The sequence below is a fragment of the Cebus imitator genome, unplaced genomic scaffold (assembly GCF_001604975.1).
Source record: "Cebus imitator isolate Cc_AM_T3 unplaced genomic scaffold, Cebus_imitator-1.0 Scaffold119, whole genome shotgun sequence".
Lineage (NCBI taxonomy): Eukaryota > Metazoa > Chordata > Mammalia > Primates > Cebidae > Cebus > Cebus imitator.
In genome coordinates this window covers 4599073-4616227 of record NW_016107434.1, presented here as the reverse complement: position 1 = coordinate 4616227, position 17155 = coordinate 4599073, and the positions used below count along the sequence as shown (strand labels likewise).

At 38.3% G+C, this 17155-nt stretch overlaps 1 protein-coding gene across 5 annotated transcripts in view; it reads left to right on the top strand.

The window, feature by feature from the left end:
- SLC12A6 (solute carrier family 12 member 6) overlaps window positions 1-17155 on the top strand; it is a 99198-nt gene that overhangs the window by 51051 nt on the left and 30992 nt on the right. For 3 of the 5 annotated variants that reach the window (XM_017539547.2, XM_017539549.2, XM_037742383.1), the window contains exon 2: window positions 3365-3409. The exons of the other annotated variants lie outside the window; for them this stretch is intronic. In XM_017539547.2, the coding sequence (XP_017395036.1) occupies window positions 3365-3409 (45 nt within the window). The remainder of the gene's footprint in view (window positions 1-3364; window positions 3410-17155) is intronic. 5 annotated transcript variants of the gene reach the window in all.

The following is a 17155-nucleotide window of genomic DNA, read 5'->3' as shown; positions in this document are numbered from 1 at the left end:
TTGAGGTTGAGTTTTGCTCTTGTTGCCCAGTGTGGAGTGCAATGGCATGATCTCAGCTCACTGCAACCTCTGCTTCCTGGGTTCAAGCCATTCTCCTGCCTTAGCCTCTGGAGTAGCTGAGATTACAGGCGCATGCCACCATGCTCGGCTAATTTTTATATTTTCGGTAGAAACAGGGTTCCACCATGTTGGTCAGGATGCTCTGAAACCCCTGACCTGAGATGATCCACCGGCCTTGGCCTCCCAAAGTGCGGGATTACAGGCGTGAGCTGCCACACCCAGCTGAGTTAATTCTTTCTAAAGGAAAAGCCATTTATATTTTCCTCTTTAAAACCATACCTAGTCTGCCAGAGCTATCTGAGATGTTTTTCTATTTCTCTTTGTAGGACATATTCCCTGGCAATTCCAAATAACTTGTTTTAAACTATCATACCTTGTTTTAGAACAAGAAAGTTAGAATTACAGAATATTGAGAAGCAAGAACATAAGTTCTCAAAGTATCAAGAGTATAAACTTTTTCTTGGGGCAGTAATGTGTTGGGTCTTTAGCCACTGATAAACCCAGGCATTCATTTTTTATTTTATTTATTTATTTATTTATTTTTTGAGACAGCCTCTCACTCTGTACCCCAGGCTGGAATGCAGTGGCACAATCTTGGCTCACTGCAACCTCCGCCTCCCAGGTTCAAGCAGTCCTCCTGCCTCAGCACCCCCTAGTAGCTGGGATTACAGGCACGCGCCACCATGCCCGGCTATTTTTTGTACTTTTAGTAGAGACAAGGTTTAACCATGTTGGCCGGTCTGGTCTTGAACTCCTGACTTCAGATGATCCACCCGCCTCGGCCTCCCAAAGTGCTAGGATTACAGGCATGAACCACTGTACTTGGCCTAGTTTTTTAGAACTATAAACATTAAAATATGAGGTTCTCAACTTTTTCTGTTCCTGCACACCTGAGAGATACAAGGTATTCATATTAGTGACTATAGCTGGGAATCAGAATCTTGAAGGAGGGTTGTTGGTATGATTAAAGAGAAAAATAGATGATGTGATAACCCTTACCCAACTTATCCTCTAGAGTCACTGGAGTAGATTTAGATGATGACCAAGGTTCTTCTAGTTCTAAAATTCTATTCTTTCTCTGCTCTTCTTTCCATGCCACCTACATGCCTGCTTCTCCATAACGATAGGGCCCAATTTTTCCTAAGAGAGAGTGTGACAGCAATCTAATAAACCAGCTTACTACAGAACTGTTATTCCTACTTTGTCTTATGTGCAAGAACAATATATATACATGTGGCAGGGGGCAGGGGGAAAGATAAGGTCTCGCCCTGTCACCCCGGCTGGAGTGCAGTGGCGTCATCATAGCTCGCTGCAGCCTCTAACTCTTGGGCTCAAGGGAACCTCTTGCCTTAGCCTCCTGAGTAGCTGGGACTACAGGTGCACGCACCACTATGCCTACCTAATTTTTAAAATGTTTTGTAGAGATGCAGTCTCACTATGTTGTTCAGGCTGGTCTCAAACTCTGACCTCGTGATCCTCCTGCCTCACCTCCCCAAAATGCTGGGATTACAGGCAGGAGCCACTGCATCCAACCCCAGTATCCATTATTTAGATGGGAAGTAAGATAAGTTTAAAGTAAAAACTGGGAATTCACTTGCTGGTATGTTTGGGGAAAATATTCCAGAATAGGAATATTTCAAATTTTTCTTTTTCAAACAAAATTAAGGAAAAAAATCCCCTGAAAATAAAATTTTAAATGTTCAAATAGCATTTAAAACTTTTGTGGCAGAAATCAGGTTTCTACCTTACTTCCTTAATTAAAGTATGTAGTGTATACTCCAGTATACATCAGAAGCTGAAATTTTTTAAGTATTCTGATTGTTTTTTTCTGTCTGGAATGCTTGAAGTGTTAAATTTAATTAAGTGATATATAAAACATGTGGACTATGGAAGATATTTGAATTTTGTGTAAAACAGCAATAATAGGATATAAAAATATCTGAGATTTATTGTTAGACAAAATCACAGGTACTTTTATGTAATCTGTTGCATACATCATAACTAGAAAATACTAAAGTTCAGTTAGAGGTTAGTGAAAATAAAGGGTTAACTTTTTCCCCATTGTTCACATACCGTTGGTCTAAAATTATTTTTATTACCCCAGACACATTCAAGGAAGCCAGAATCCTCAGCATCTCAAGAGATTTAGTCTTTGAGGAAAGTGGAGCTTACTCTTTTCTGTTTTTAGCTCTTAGTGCTTTTCAAAGCTTTAAAATAAGCGAGTGGTTGACTGTTAAATGGTGATTGTCCTTGTCTCTTGCATTAGGAACTTGGCTTATTGCCACTAATTTTATTTCAGATTACTAAAGAAATTGATATTTATGAAAGCCAATTTAGTCAGTGTATCTTAAAGTCAAACTAGAACATATCTGCTAATAGCAATGTGTTTTATTTATGTCTTGACTTTGAGCTGCTGTAGCCATAAGTTTTTTTGTGTCATTAAAATGTTCATTTGTCATTAAAAATGTAACTCATGTCACAGCCCTGAATCATCCTCCTACTTTATGAAACTGTTGCTTGGTTAAATTTGTGTGACTATTATTTTTTTAATTTACTTTTTATTGTGGCAAAATATATACAATTCAGAAGTTACCATTTTAACCATGTTTAAGTGTACAAATCAGTGGCATTAATTATATTCACAGTGTTGTACACCCATTACCACTATCTATTTCCAAAATTTCTCATCACCTCAAACAGAAACTCTGTACTCTTTAAGCAATAACATTCCATACCCTCTTCCACCTGGCGCCTGGTCACCTCTAATCTACTTTCCATCTTCGTAAATTTGCCCTTCCTCAACATTTTATATAAATTGAATCATATATTTATCTTTTTATGTCTGATTTGTTTACCTTAGCATAATGTTTTCAAGGTTTATCTGTGTCATCACATGTATCAGAATTTCATTACTTTTTATAGCTGAACAATTTTCTATTGTAGGTATGTATTACATTTTGTTGATTCATTCATCTGTGGGAGTATACTTGGTAACCTTTTGGCTATTGTGAATAATTTCACCATAAACTTTGTGCTAAAGTATCTGTTTGAGTTTCTGTTTTCAATTATTTTGGAAGTATAATTAGGAGTGCAATTGCTGATGGTGATTATGTTTAACTTTTTGAGGAATGTGATCATTCTTTACACTAGTTCATTTTGTTTTTTATTATCTTCACATCAATATTTCATAAGTTTTTTTCATTTTTTGCTTATTTCCTTGGTTGACTTTTGTTGCTGATTTTAAAGAAATTATTTGTTTTGATCATTCATTTTTTTCTTTTCTTTTCAATTGTTTGTTTTTCAGACCTGAGTCAGAACTCCATCACAGGGGAACACAGCCAGCTGTTAGGTATAGTATTACTGTGGGGATTGACTCTCTCCAAAGCCACCCTTAACTCATTCATTCTAACAGACATTATTCCCTTCTCTGATTCTGTTTTCTGTTCCCTCCTTTCCTACTTTCCACTCCACAACTTTTTTCCTGCTGTGTCTATTCCCACCTTGGTAAGTTTTAGGAAACTACTTCTATAACTGATTACTAAGACTCAGTTAAATTAAAAGTAATTTTGCATAGTCTGTGGTTAAAAAAAATCTAAGAACTAGAACTTTTTTTTTCAAGATAATTTAGCAAGAAGATATTATAATACCTTATAATATCTCCAACTTTGCAGCTAATTTTCCCTTTTTGTTATTTTTCTTGGCCTTTTGATCACCATTTTGATTATTAAAAAGTACTTTATAAACAGCATGGCCTTAAGCAATCCTTAGAATTTGGTGTTCCAGTTCCTTATCTATGAAACACGTTATGGAAGTGAATTTACTTCCTCTGGTTATCACTTCTTTAACCTTCAGTAAACGTGTAATTTGACAAGAATTTTTGTTTGTTTGTTTCAGACGGAGTCTCGCTCTGTTGCCAGGCTGGAGTGCAGTGGCACGATCTTGGCTCACTGCAACCTCTGCCTCCTGGGTCCAAATGATTCTCCTGCCTCAGCCTCCCAAGTAGCTGGGATTACAAGCGTGGGCGACCATGCCCAGCTAATTTTTGTATTTTTAGTAGAGATGGGGTTTCACCATGTTGACCAGGATGGTCTCGATCTGTTGACCTCGTGATCCACCCACCTTGGCCTCTCAAAGTGCTGGGATTACAGGTGTGAGCCACTGTGCCCAGCCTTGACAAGAATTTCATAAGACCTCAGGATTGATAAATTCTCAGAATATAAAAAGAAACGTACTCTGATGAGGCTTTCATCCCATAGAAAAGGTATATATAAGCAAAGTAAAAGTCCTTTGAAGTATCTCTTCTTACCACTTCACTTCCACCTCTTATAAGTAGTTGCTGTTGACAGTTTCTTGGGAATTCTTTTAGAAGTTTTTAATTATAAATTTTTATGTTATATATCATTATCTTTTTTTCGTTTATATATCAATGGTGTTATAGTAAATAGACTGTTCTGCTACACAGACTGCTTCTTTTTACTTAACATTTTACCTTGGACATCTTATGTCAGTCTGTAAAGATCTGTTTCAAGGGCCAGGCACAGTGGCTCACGCCTGTAATCCCAGCACTTCAGGAGGTCAAGGCAGGCAGATCACCTGAGGTCAGGAGTTCGAGACCAGCCTGACCAACGTGGAGGAAAACCCGTCTCTACTAAAAATACAAAAATTTGCCAAGCGTGGTAGCACATGCCTGTAATCTCAGCTACTTAGGAGGCTGAGACAGGAGAATCATGTGAACCCAGGAGGCAGAGGTTTTGGTGAGCCAAGGTCATGCCATTTCACTCCAGCCTGGGCAATAAGAGCAAAACTCCCATCTCAAAAAAAAGAAAAAAAAAAAAAAATCTGCTTCATTCCTTTGTGGTGGAATAGTATTTTATTGTGCTCCTACACTATAATTTTATTCAGCCAGTTTCCTACTCATGAGCATTTATTTCCAAGTATGTTACTGTTATACGTTATGTTGCAGTCAATGTCTTGTACTTATAGTCCTGCAATCTTAATGCCAGTATATATGTAGGGTAAATTCCTAATAGTGGAATTCCTTACTCAAAAGATACACACATTTTTTAAAAGATATATCAGCTTAAACTGTCACCAGTGTATACTTGACTCCCTATAATTTAAAAAAATAGGTATTATTAATCTAAAATAGTTTTACCTAAAAGGTAAAAATGGCATCTCTAGTTTTTTATTTATACTTCCTTCAGTATATGTGAGGTTAATTAATTTTTTAGTATATTATTTAGTATATTAACACTCGTGTGTGTATGTGTATGCTTTGATTTGAGGCTTATTTTGATCACTGCAGAGCTCTTAGCTATTTAAATATATGTAAAGCAGCTATGGAAAAATAAGCTATCAAAAAGTCCAAAGTAGGGAAAGTAGAGAATTTGTTAAATAAGCTGGGATACTCGTTTTTTGCTCTTTCTATATTAAAGACTTAGAATAGTTCTTGACTTAATGAGACTGTAGCCCTCATTCCTTTAGTGAATTTATGTGCTAGAACAGTACGTGACATCCTAGGCACTCAATAAATATTTGTTAAGTAAATGATTTGACATAAATATAGAAATCTAATCACTAAGGTCCTGGCCGTGTGATGTTAGAATATTTTTTTTTTTTTTTTTGAGACAGATTCTCGCTCTGTCATGCAGGCTGGAGTGCAGTGGCATGATCTCAGCTCACTGCAACCACTGCCTGTCAGGTACAAGCAATTCTCCTGTCTCAGCCTTCCAAGTAGCTGGGAGTACAGGCACCTGCCGCCACACCCAGCTAATTTTTGTATTTTTAGTAGAGACGGGGTTTTACCACATTGGTCAGTCTGGTCTCAAACTCCTGACCTCACGTAATCCACACACCTCAGCCTCCCAAAGTGCTGGGATTACAGGCGTGAGCCACCATGCCCGGCCACTTTTTTATACTTTTATATTGTATAGTTGGTTTACATTGTTCAAAAATAGTCTTCTGTATATAAAAATTTTATATTTGGATCAGGGATGATTAAGCTTTTATTGAAAAATTTTGCCAGACCATGGAAAGAACATCTTTCCTCTAAACTATGAGAGTGCTTCTATCCCTGATACATACGTGACAGCAGAGATGCTTGAGAATAGTTCATTATCATCAAGAACACATGCACAGTGGAGGCAGCTTAGCTGATAAAATGGACAGTCAAAAGTTGATACAGTTCCAGTATTACCAAGCTGGATTTTGGTCCCAACTAACCACCTGCAATAAAGGATACATGGGGAATTGTAGGCAAAAAGAAATAGCTTTGATTGTGAATGAAGAGTTATCTTAGTCATTTTTAGCCAAAAAATTCTAATAGTGTTTTCAAAGAGACTACTTTAAACATTAATCTTATTTGGCAGCCTACAGTTGCATTCAATTTTTAGCCTACTTGAGGATTTATCCAGTCTTTTGGCCGGATTCTCAGGTTAGTCCATCCTGCCACCCGGAGTTCTCTCTCCCGGGTTCATGGAGTCAGATCATATTTTCCTTTTTTTTTCATGCTCTGAAGAACTATCATCTTCTGTTTTCTGTCCTAAGTATCTTTGTCTTAGCTATAGCCTCAAAATCTTTAAAAGGCTGGTTTATTGAAAGAAATTTATGAGTTTGCAAAAGAGTGAAAGGTGTTTTTTTGTTGAATTTTCTAACCATCCGATAAGTTACTCAGAAAAGGCATTATAAGCTTGAACATTCAAGCTTATATGCTTGATTGTTCAAATTCCTAATAGTGGAATTCCTTATATAATGCTTGAATGTTCAAGCTTATAATGCCTTTTCTGAGTGACTTATCGGATGGTTAGAAAATAACATCCAGCTCTCCCTAAAAACCTTGTTTAGAGTAATTTGGTCTGGTAGGTGAAAAACTGGTTCAATTGCCTTGACAGCTTAATTGAATTTGTAATAACATCTTTCAGACCTTTCCTGTTGAATTGGATATATAGTAGCACTTTCCAGGCCTTCTAAATGTATTTACTGTCAACAGGGCACTGTTATTTTAATGTTTCCACTGACTCATCAGGTCTCTTGCAAAACTTAGGGTCAGGCTAAGGAGATATATAGGAGAATAAAACTGCTATTGTAATAATGAATCAAGCTGTACACCTGTGATTTCTGAACTTTGTGTGTGTGTGTCTGTGTAGCTTTCTACTTAACAATTTTTTAGAAGGCTAGCAAGCAAACAAGCCTTGGGTCCAGGCATTATTAGAAGTTTTATCAGACAGCCTAGGAAAAATAATTCTAGTCTTCTGCAGTCAATCTCTCATGGAATAGAAAACCAAATAACCACTACCTCAGTTTTGAGACTTTTGCAGCCTTAATACCAAAACTTCAGAACGGCAATATGAGATTCAAAAAAAAAAAAAAATAGTATAGGCTAGCCTTACTTAGGATCATATCTACAATCCTGAACAAAATATTTGCAATCTGAATCAAGCAACATATTTTTTTTTTAATTACTCCCATCGTCAAGTTTGGTTTCTGCTAGAAATACATGGTTGGTTTAATATTGAAAGTCAATTTATATAATACACTATATTTACCAATTAAAAGAAAAACATTGTATAATCATCTTAATAGATGTTAAAAAAGCATTTGCTTTGAAACATACCTGATATGGTTTGGCTGTGTCTCCACCCAAATCTCATCTTGACTTGTAATTCCCATAATCCCCACTTTTTGTGGGAGGTAACTGAATCATGGAGACAGTTTCCTCTATGCTGTTCTTAAGTTTGTGAGTGAGTTTTACGAGATCTGATCGTTTTATAAGTGTCGGGCATTTCCCCTGCTTGCACTCATTCTCTCTCCTGCTGCCCTATGAAGTGGTGCCTTCCACTATGATTTTAAGTCTTCTGAGGCTTCCCCAAGCCATGCTGAACTTCGAGTCATAAACCTCTTTTCTTTTTTTTTTGTGGGGCGTGGAGGGTGGTCCAGAGTCTTACTCTGTCACCCAGGCTGGAGTGCAGTGTCATGATCTTGGCTTACTGCCACCTCTGCCTCCCAAGTTCAAGTGATTCTCTTTCCTCAGTCTCCCAAGTAGCTGGGCTTACAGGCACCCACCACCACACCCAGCTAATTTTTGTGTTTTCAATGGAGATGGGGTTTCACTGTGTTGGCCCGTCTAGTCTCAAACTCTGGGCCTCGAGTTGTCTGCCTGCCTTGTCCTCCCAAAGTGCTGGGATTAGAGATGTGAGCCACTGTACTCAGCCAAACCTCTTTTCTTTATAAATTACCCAGTCTCAAGTATTTCTTCATAGCAGCATGAGAAAGGACTAATATACAAAAAACCCAATGTTTAAGTTCACAATTTCATGATGATAATTTCAAAAACTAGCCAGGCATAATGGCTCACGCCTATAGTCCCCACACTTTAGGAGGCTGAGGAGGGAGATAGGATTGCTTGAGGCCAGGGGTTCAAGATCAGACTAGGCAACATTGCAAGAACCCATCTCTACAAAAAAGCAAAAAGTAATTAGCTGGGCATGTTGGCACACACCTGTAGTCCTAGCTACTCTGGAGGCTGCATTAAGTTGTGATGCTGCCACTGCACTCCTCCAGCCTGGGCAACAGAGTGATACCCTGGTCTCATAGAAAAAAAAACCCCACAACTAATTGGTTACCATTGAAGTATTTAGTGAACCAATTATTCTGAGAACTGATCAGTAAAGGGAAAGAACTAAGTATTTTACCTGTTTTTAACGGAACCACTTGGTAACCAAATAGTAGATTAAAGGAAATGTCTCTATATAGAGGTAATGCAGCTAACAAATGAAGGAACCATAATAGAATGAGAATATTACCTTTTGGCAACCTCTCATAAATTAATGGAGCTAGGCATTACTCATCAACAATTGCTAATATCTCAAAAGGAAAGACAACCAGATGACAATGACAGGTACCTACTGGCAGATCATAATACCACTGTGAAGTAGTTTTCCTCCCTACCCTCCTAAAGTACTGGATGTGATTAAGCTTTTAGATCCAGCTACCAATTTATAGGAATTACAAAAAACAGAACAGGTTAAACAGCATTATGTGGATGCCATCATCAAAACCCAGACCATCAGAAACGCTCTAGGACAAATAGCATGGTTTCCTTAACAAATAAATTGCAAAACAAAGTATAAAATAAAAAACATAATTTATAGCATTTGAGACAAGCTTTCAGATTCACATAGTAACATAGTACAAACCCAAACCTGTGCCAAGGGAAATTAAGTACCGTTACTGCCCTCCTGCCTAGCTCAGACCAGAAAAGGCCATTTGACAAGATTAGGAAGCTAAAGGAGTAATTGAGATTTATCTGGGGCCCAAATTATAGTATAAGAGATTTATCTGGGGCCCAAATTATAGTATAATTGACAAAAGCAACATTGTAGAAGTAATAACGTAATAACAATAAGGTGTTTATAAAGAGTAAGACCTTTGGTATACCTTTTTCTGTTTACAAAAAAAAAAGTATGCCATACAAAACAGAAATCTGAAATCTTGACTAGATCTGTCTTAACAGTTTTCATTTGAATTATGCGTTGGAGCACCAGTAAGTTTCCCAAAAATATCAGCATTATTTAGATAGTAAAATGAGAAAAAGAAATGGAACAGTGTCTGGGCACCAGTGGCTCACACCTGTAATCCCAGCACTTTGGGAGGCTGAGGCAGGTGGATCACCTGAGGTCAGGAGTTCCAGACCAGCCTGGTCAACATGGCGAAACCCCATCTCGACTAAAAATACAAAAAAATAGCCCAGAATGGTGGCGGGCACCTGTAATCCCAGCTACTTGGGAGGCTGAGGCAAGAGAATCACTTGAACCCAAGAGGCGGTGGTTGCAGTGTGCTGAGATTGCGCCACTTTGCACTCCAATCTGGGCAACAGAATGAGACTCCGTCTCAAAAAAATAAAAAAGGAAGAAACCATAATAGTAATCTGATAGATGATGTAATGCAAAGCGTTACTGAGGCCAGTCTCAGTAGGTATCCTTCAAAGGACTCATTTTAGGATTCTGGATAATCATAAAAGAGCCCTGGAATATGGATTTGGTTCTTAGTTCCTGCAGAGTAAAGATTATTTGCTATTCAGAAACTAGAAGTTCCTTTCCATCTGGTATCTCCTGGGTACACAATAGTGACCCAGACTTTTGAAGCCTGAACTCTAAAGCACTATGGTTTCCCACCAAGGTATTCAAGCCAAGAAGTAATCTATGCCTTTCTATATAACCACTTCTAATTTCATGCCTTTTGGGATAACCCACTTGATGAAAGCTTTATGTCTTGCGTTGGAAACCCTTGACCTTTCATGACTGTCCACACAACCCATGATTGACCAGGAACTCTATGGGAGCCTCCCATTGCACAACACTACCACAAGTAGACCATGAGTACAAGGCATATTGGAGGCATCACTGGTCTCCTAAAATGTAGGTAAAAATCTCCAGGGATGTTCTTCCACCTTCCAAAAAAAAGTAAGCAAGCAAAGGAAGGTGGGCCAGAAACAGCCAGGATCTGGACTGTCTGATGATTATCATGAATGAAATTGTCATAAAAGTTATGTTGATTTCACCTGAAACTTGAGACTAGAGAAGTTCAAACATAGAGGTACCAGGGATGCAGCAGGGGGAGCCAGAGCTGCTAGGAGGTGGCTTGGACAGCAGGTAGCAGAATGGGACAGGATTGTCCTCATGCAGATTTTCATAACAGCATCTTTGTAAAGTTATTGAACAGTAGAGAGGTAGTATATTGACAACCCTCAAGATAAATGTCATGGTACTGAGTCTGGGATACAAAATTCTATTAAATGTTCAAATCAGTAGAGGATGCAGTTATGAAGATGAGCAAACTCCTCAAGAATGAAAGGCTGTTTAAAGAGAAGGAAAATAAATGGAACTTCCAGAATAGAAAAAACATTTATTGATATAAAAAATTAAATGGTAGCTTAGTAGTAGGTAAATAATGTAAACAAAAAGAACTGTGTCTTAATGAAACTGCAGAATAAGAAAAGATCTTGAAAGCAGCCATAGAGAAAAGACAGTTCATCAAAGGAACAACAGAATGACAGAAAAATTCTCAATAGCAAAATACAAAGCCACAAACGCAAACCAAAAAACACAAATAAATGTACATAAAAATTTTGTAGAGACAAGTCACAGTATTGCTTATGCTGGTCTCAAACTCTTGACCTCAAGCAGTCTTCCTGCCGTGGCCTCCCAAAGTGCCGGGATTATAGGAGAGAGCCACTGTGCCCAGCCTAAAGACATTTCTGACAGTCACTACTGGAGGTGCTACTGGCATCTAATCAGGCCAGGGATGCTCTTAAATATTCTACATATTCTGCAGTGCACAGGACAGTTCCCCACAAGAAGTAATTATTTGCTCTAAAATTCCGTAGTTCTTGGTTTGAGAAACAGAAAGGAGTTCTAAGGAAGGTACCTCAAGAAAAAATAAAATGATCCTAGAAGACTAGTAGCCTGAAATGTAACAAAGGGTAGTGAATAAATGAGCTAGTAAACTTGTACCTTAACCTAAATCAGTGTTGTCTCTATAAAACAACTCTTAATATTTATGGAGTTTTTTTTTTTAAACGGAGACTACTGGAAACATTGGACACCAACATTGGGTAAGTCAGGAAGAGAAAGTTGGAACTGAAGTATTAGAAAGTCATTGTGTTCAGGAGGCTGTCAAGCAATTGTTTTAACTTACTTAACAATTTAAGTAAAATATATACCTGTAGTAAAATGTCAAGGGTCATCGCTAAAAGAACAGAAATGGAGGATGGAAACTAGAGGGGAAAATGGTATTAGGGAAAAACAAACCAAAATATCCAAAGAGTGAGAGAGAGAGAGAGAGAGACAGAGGATGAGAATGAATCATAGAGAAAGAACAAATAAAAAGATGGTAGAACCCTGTCTAAATATATTAATCACTAAGGTTGATTGACTAAACTTGGTAGTTCAAAAGACAGATTGCCAGACTTTTAAAAATCCAACCCAAACAAATAGATGATAAACTTATGTTGCTTAAAATGCCAATAAATTCGGAGGTAATTTGATAAGAAAAAAATAATTACTAAACAACAGATGTATGTTTAAAATTGTGCCAGCCAGGCACGGTAGCTCACATCTGTAATCTCCGTACTTTGGGAGGCTGAGGCAGGCTAATGGCATGAATCCAGGATTAAACCTTTTTTTATTATGTGGTTACCTTCTAATCCCTAATAAAATTTACAAACAAATGTATCTGATATTAATAAAATTATATTAGCTTTCATTTCGTTAGTGTTTCCCTGATAGCTCTTTCCTTAATATTTTCCTAATGTTCGGCTTTTGTATGTCCTTATGTTTCTTATAAATAATATATGTCTTGATTTTGTTGTTTAATCCAGTCTTGTCAATCTTTATGTTTTAAATTTAGTCTGTATACATACATTACAGGTATTATTGATATACTTGGACCATTCTGCCATCCTAAATTATTTGTCCCACTTTTTCTGCTTCTTTATATCTCTTCTTAAAAAAAAAAAAAAAAAAAAAAAAAGCTATCTATATTACCCCTGCCTCCCAAATGAACATTAGCACACTGTCACATTACTTTCTCCTTTGCTCCAACCACATCGTGTTATTTCAATCAGAAAAGGCGGGTCTATTCAATAAATGGATTTGGAAGAACTATCCATTAACTAACTTACATGATGTGGCTCTTTGCTGTCTTTCTAAATATGCTCTCTTTTCGTCACTCTCCTTTAGCTATGTTGTCCTTTCTGCTTTATGAATCTACTAAATTTTTTTCTGCTTTAAGATCTTTTAAAATTGCTATATTCCCTCTGTCTGAAATGTAGACTTTTCCTTATTATCCTATGCCAGGAGTGTGCTGCAGCCAGCTCATATCAGCTCACAAGAGCCAGTTATGCAAATCTCTTCCCAAAACCATGTTCATTGTCTTACATTAGTAGTTTGAAATTGGCCATGCATGAATACTTATACCACAGAAATTATCAGGTATTCCAAGTCAGGAGTTTAAGTCTTTAGAGGTTGCTTATCAACATGCCAGTGGCCTTATATGAATTTGTCATTCCCTTCCCTAGTCACAGTCTCTCCCAATACCTGTTTCATTTTCTTCCTTGAATTTACACTTGTTCAAATTCTTTAATAATTTAATTTTATTTTATTTTTGAGGTGGAGTTCCACTCTTGTTCCCCTGGCTGCAGTGCAATAGTGTGATCTCGGCTTACTGCAAATTCTGCCTCCCATGTTCAAGCAATTCTCCTGCCTCAGCCTCCCGAGTAGCTGGGATTACAGGCATGGGTCACCATGCCCAGCTAATTTTGTATGTTCAATAGAGATGGGGTTTCTCCATGTAGATCAGGCTGATCTCGAACTCTGACCTTAGGTGATCTGTCCGCCTTAGCCTCCCAAAGTGCTGGGATTGCAGGTGTGAGCCACCATGCCTGGCATTTCCTAAAATTCTTTTTGGGTTTCTTTTTATTTTGTCCTGTTTTTTGTTGCTGCTATTGTTGTTTTTACTTATTTTTTTATCTTCTGTAACTTCAGTGTATGCACAATGAAGGCAGTGTCTTTAACTGCCATGTCTACTGCTATACCCTTGGGACCTAGAACAGTACCCAGTACATCCTAGGAATTTAATAAATAATAGTTGAATAAATTGAATAAATGAATTACTCAGAAGTGGTGATAATTGTAAGCTATGCTCTTTAAAATTTTCTATTCTGGAGCCATTAGAAAGAGGAAAATAATTATATTTTTCTTTCTTTTTATAACTTTTTATTACTGAAAATATCAAAGGTACGGAAAAGCAGGATAGCATAATAAACTGCTATGAATGCATCATCCAGCTTCAACAGTGTTACAAATCTGTTTTCAAGACCCTACCTAATTTTTCCCTAGACTGTTTTAAAGAAAATTCCAGGCATCATATGATTTTACCTGCCCTTTAAAAAAAAAGTGATAATTTTTGCTTATTTTTTATTGTTTTAAAAATGCCTTTTTACGTTTGATTTGTTGAGTTAGGATCCTAACAGTGTTCACACTTTGCAATTAGTTGATATGTCTTTTAAGTCTCTTTTATGTATAAAAGTTCACCTTTTAAGTTTATGCCATTTATTTGCTGGAAAAAGTCAGATCATCTTGTAAAATTTCTCACATTCTGAATTTGGTGATTATATCCTTGTGATGTTTAACATGTTCCCCCTTTGTGTTTTCTTTAAAGTGATAGATTTTGAGGCTTGATTAGATTCAATTTCCCTTCTTTTGGCAAGAATATATCATAGCTTGTACAGTGTATTTTTCATTGTATTACAGGAGAGTGTGTTGTCCTACCTTCAGAGATATTAAAGCTGATTAGCAGGCTCCAGATCACCCTGATTCATCCATTGTAAAGTTCTGCCTCAGCCTTTCACCTAATGGTTTTAACAACCATTAATGATCATTGCCTAAATCCATTATTTCATTAGTGACTTTTTTTTTCTAATTCTGTCATTCCATCTGTGGAAGGATGAAATTTTCTTTTAATTAGTGGTTACCCTGAAATGCAGTTGGCACAAGAAAGGCAAGATGATTGCTTTCCATTTATTTTTTTCTGTTTATTAATATTATTTTTCAGAGGCATGTGTTGTTTCCTTAACAACCCCACAAAGGTGACTAATTTTTCAAAATATCATTTTGGGTGTTTCATAAATTTGCATTTCAATCCATTACATTATATATTTTTAGTATTTATATTATTCCATTTTTGGGCATTGGGAACCCCTTCAGTTTGGCTCTGTACCCTTTGATGTGACCCAGTAATTTTGATAGTTTATTGACTGTTTCTCAAGCCCATCCTTATACATTTAAGGTCATAGGGTTTTTAATTCTTTAATTTTTATATTGATATTTATTTCCCAAGTATTGAAAATGTTAGTTTTTAATAGTATTTATGTTATTTATTTTTCTCTTCTCTCTTGCCAGACTCTGTAATTATATAACTTTTGCATAATAATGAAACAAAGTTAAGGAAGTACTCAAATAACACAGTCTGCTGTCTTACGGACCTAGTCTCTTTTTTTTCCTCAGCTCTTTCACTGAATTTCTGTCAGATGCCTCTTTTAACTTTAAGGGTTTGTACAAAAATAATAGTTAAATAACATAATATAATGTTTTTCTTTTTTCAACATTTTTCTCCCCGAGACTGGGTCTCACCCTGTTGCCCAGGCTGGAGTGCGGTGGATCAGTCATGGCTCACTTGCAACCTTGTACTCCTGGGATCAAGGGATCCTCCTGCCTCAGCCTCCTGAGTAGCGAGAACTACAAGCACACACCACCATGCCCTGCTAGTTTTTAAAATTTTTTTGTAGAGGTAGGGTCTCAATGTTGCCCAGGCTGATCCAGAACTCTTGGACACTAGAATCCTCCCACCTGGGCCTCCCAAAGTTCTAGGATTACAAGCATGAGCCACCATGCCTGCCCTATTTTTTTCAACTTTTATTTTGGATTTAGAGGGTACATGTACAGGTTTGTTATATGTGTATATTGCATGATGCTGAGGAATGCGGTATGTGCAGTCCTTTCACCTAGGTAGTAAGCATAGTGACACAGGATTTTTCTTCTTCTTTTTAAGACAAACTCTCACTCTGTAGCCCAGGCTGGCATGCAGTGGCTAGATCTCAGCTCATTGCAACCTCCAGTTCCCAGGTACAAGCAGTTCTTCTGCCTCAGTCTCCCAAATAGCTGGGACCACAGGCACGCCCCACCACACCTGGCTAATTTTTGTATTTTCAGTAGGGAGGGGGTTTCACCATGTTGGCCAGGCTGGTCTCGAACTCTTGACCTCAAGTGATCCACCCACTTTGGCCTCCCAAAGTGCTGGGATTACAGGCGTGAGCTACTGCGCCCGGCCAACACAGGATTTTTTTTGGCCACTTTGCGAGCCAGAGACCTGCGGCCAGTAGCATTCATGCACAGGCCTTGCTCAGGCCCAAGCTCACCAGAAGAAACGCCCAGTCTATTCAGCCTATTGGGCTGTGCCTGGCTTGCGCTCCAGTGCAGATCCTGCAGCCATTTCAACTGCACACTCAGACCCTGGTGGGAGTTGGGCGGTGAGCAAGCAAGCGCAGAGTCTGGCCGGCTGCTCCAAGCACTGAGACAGGAGCAGGCTCTATGTGGGGCTTGTTGCTGGACCAGGGACAGGAGCAGGCTCCATGTGGGGCTTGTTGCTGGACCAGGCGTGTCACACTGATGGGAACACCGTGGCACCCAAATAGGGGTGCCCGCAACCCTGAACCTCAGAGGGGCTGTTGCAGTGTGTTAATTGTGCTTTTAGTCCTGCCATCTGCAGCCGAATGGACAGCGAGTTCTTTCAGTGTCATCGCCTCGCTCTGGTGTTGGTTTCTGTTGCGTGGGGTAGCTGCCCTCCACTGGCAGAGCATGGAGGGCCACAGTATTACAGCCTTCTTTGTACCTGTGTTAGGTAGGTCCTGAGTTCTTGTCCCCCATCCAAGAAGAATGAGGTTGTGCTGATGATCAAAGGGTAGGGAGGGCAGAGAAGAATTTTGTTGAATGACAAGAAACGGTTCTTAAGGGAGAGGACATGCAAGGGTGGTCTCTCTCTCTCATTGGGGCTGGGTCCAGGAGTTTATGGGCTCAGAGTGGGAGAGTGCATGCTGATTGGTTTGTGAGTATGCAAAAAAAGGCTAAAACAAAGTCGCCACTCAAAGGGGCATGATAATGTAAAAAAACCAATTAGGGAAAGGTAGATATCAAGTAAAATAGGTGACGGGTGGGGAATCAATCAGAGGAAAGTGTGACAAACAGGAAGAGAAGTTCTCAATCCACTCTGTGGATTTATCCAGGACTTGTAGCTAGGCTTTAAATTGTCTTTCCCTTGAAGGTTGGGTTTTCCCTAGGGATCTACCCCATCTGCCTAGGCATCTAACTGCCTCTTGATGCTATCAATAGTACCTGATAGGTAGTTTTTCAGCCCTTTCCTCCTGTCTTCCCTGCCCCCTCTGTAATTCCCATCTTTATGTCCATGTGTACTCAATGTTTAGCTCCCACTTAGAAGTGAGAACATGAAATATTTGGTTTTCTGTTACACATTAATTTGCTTT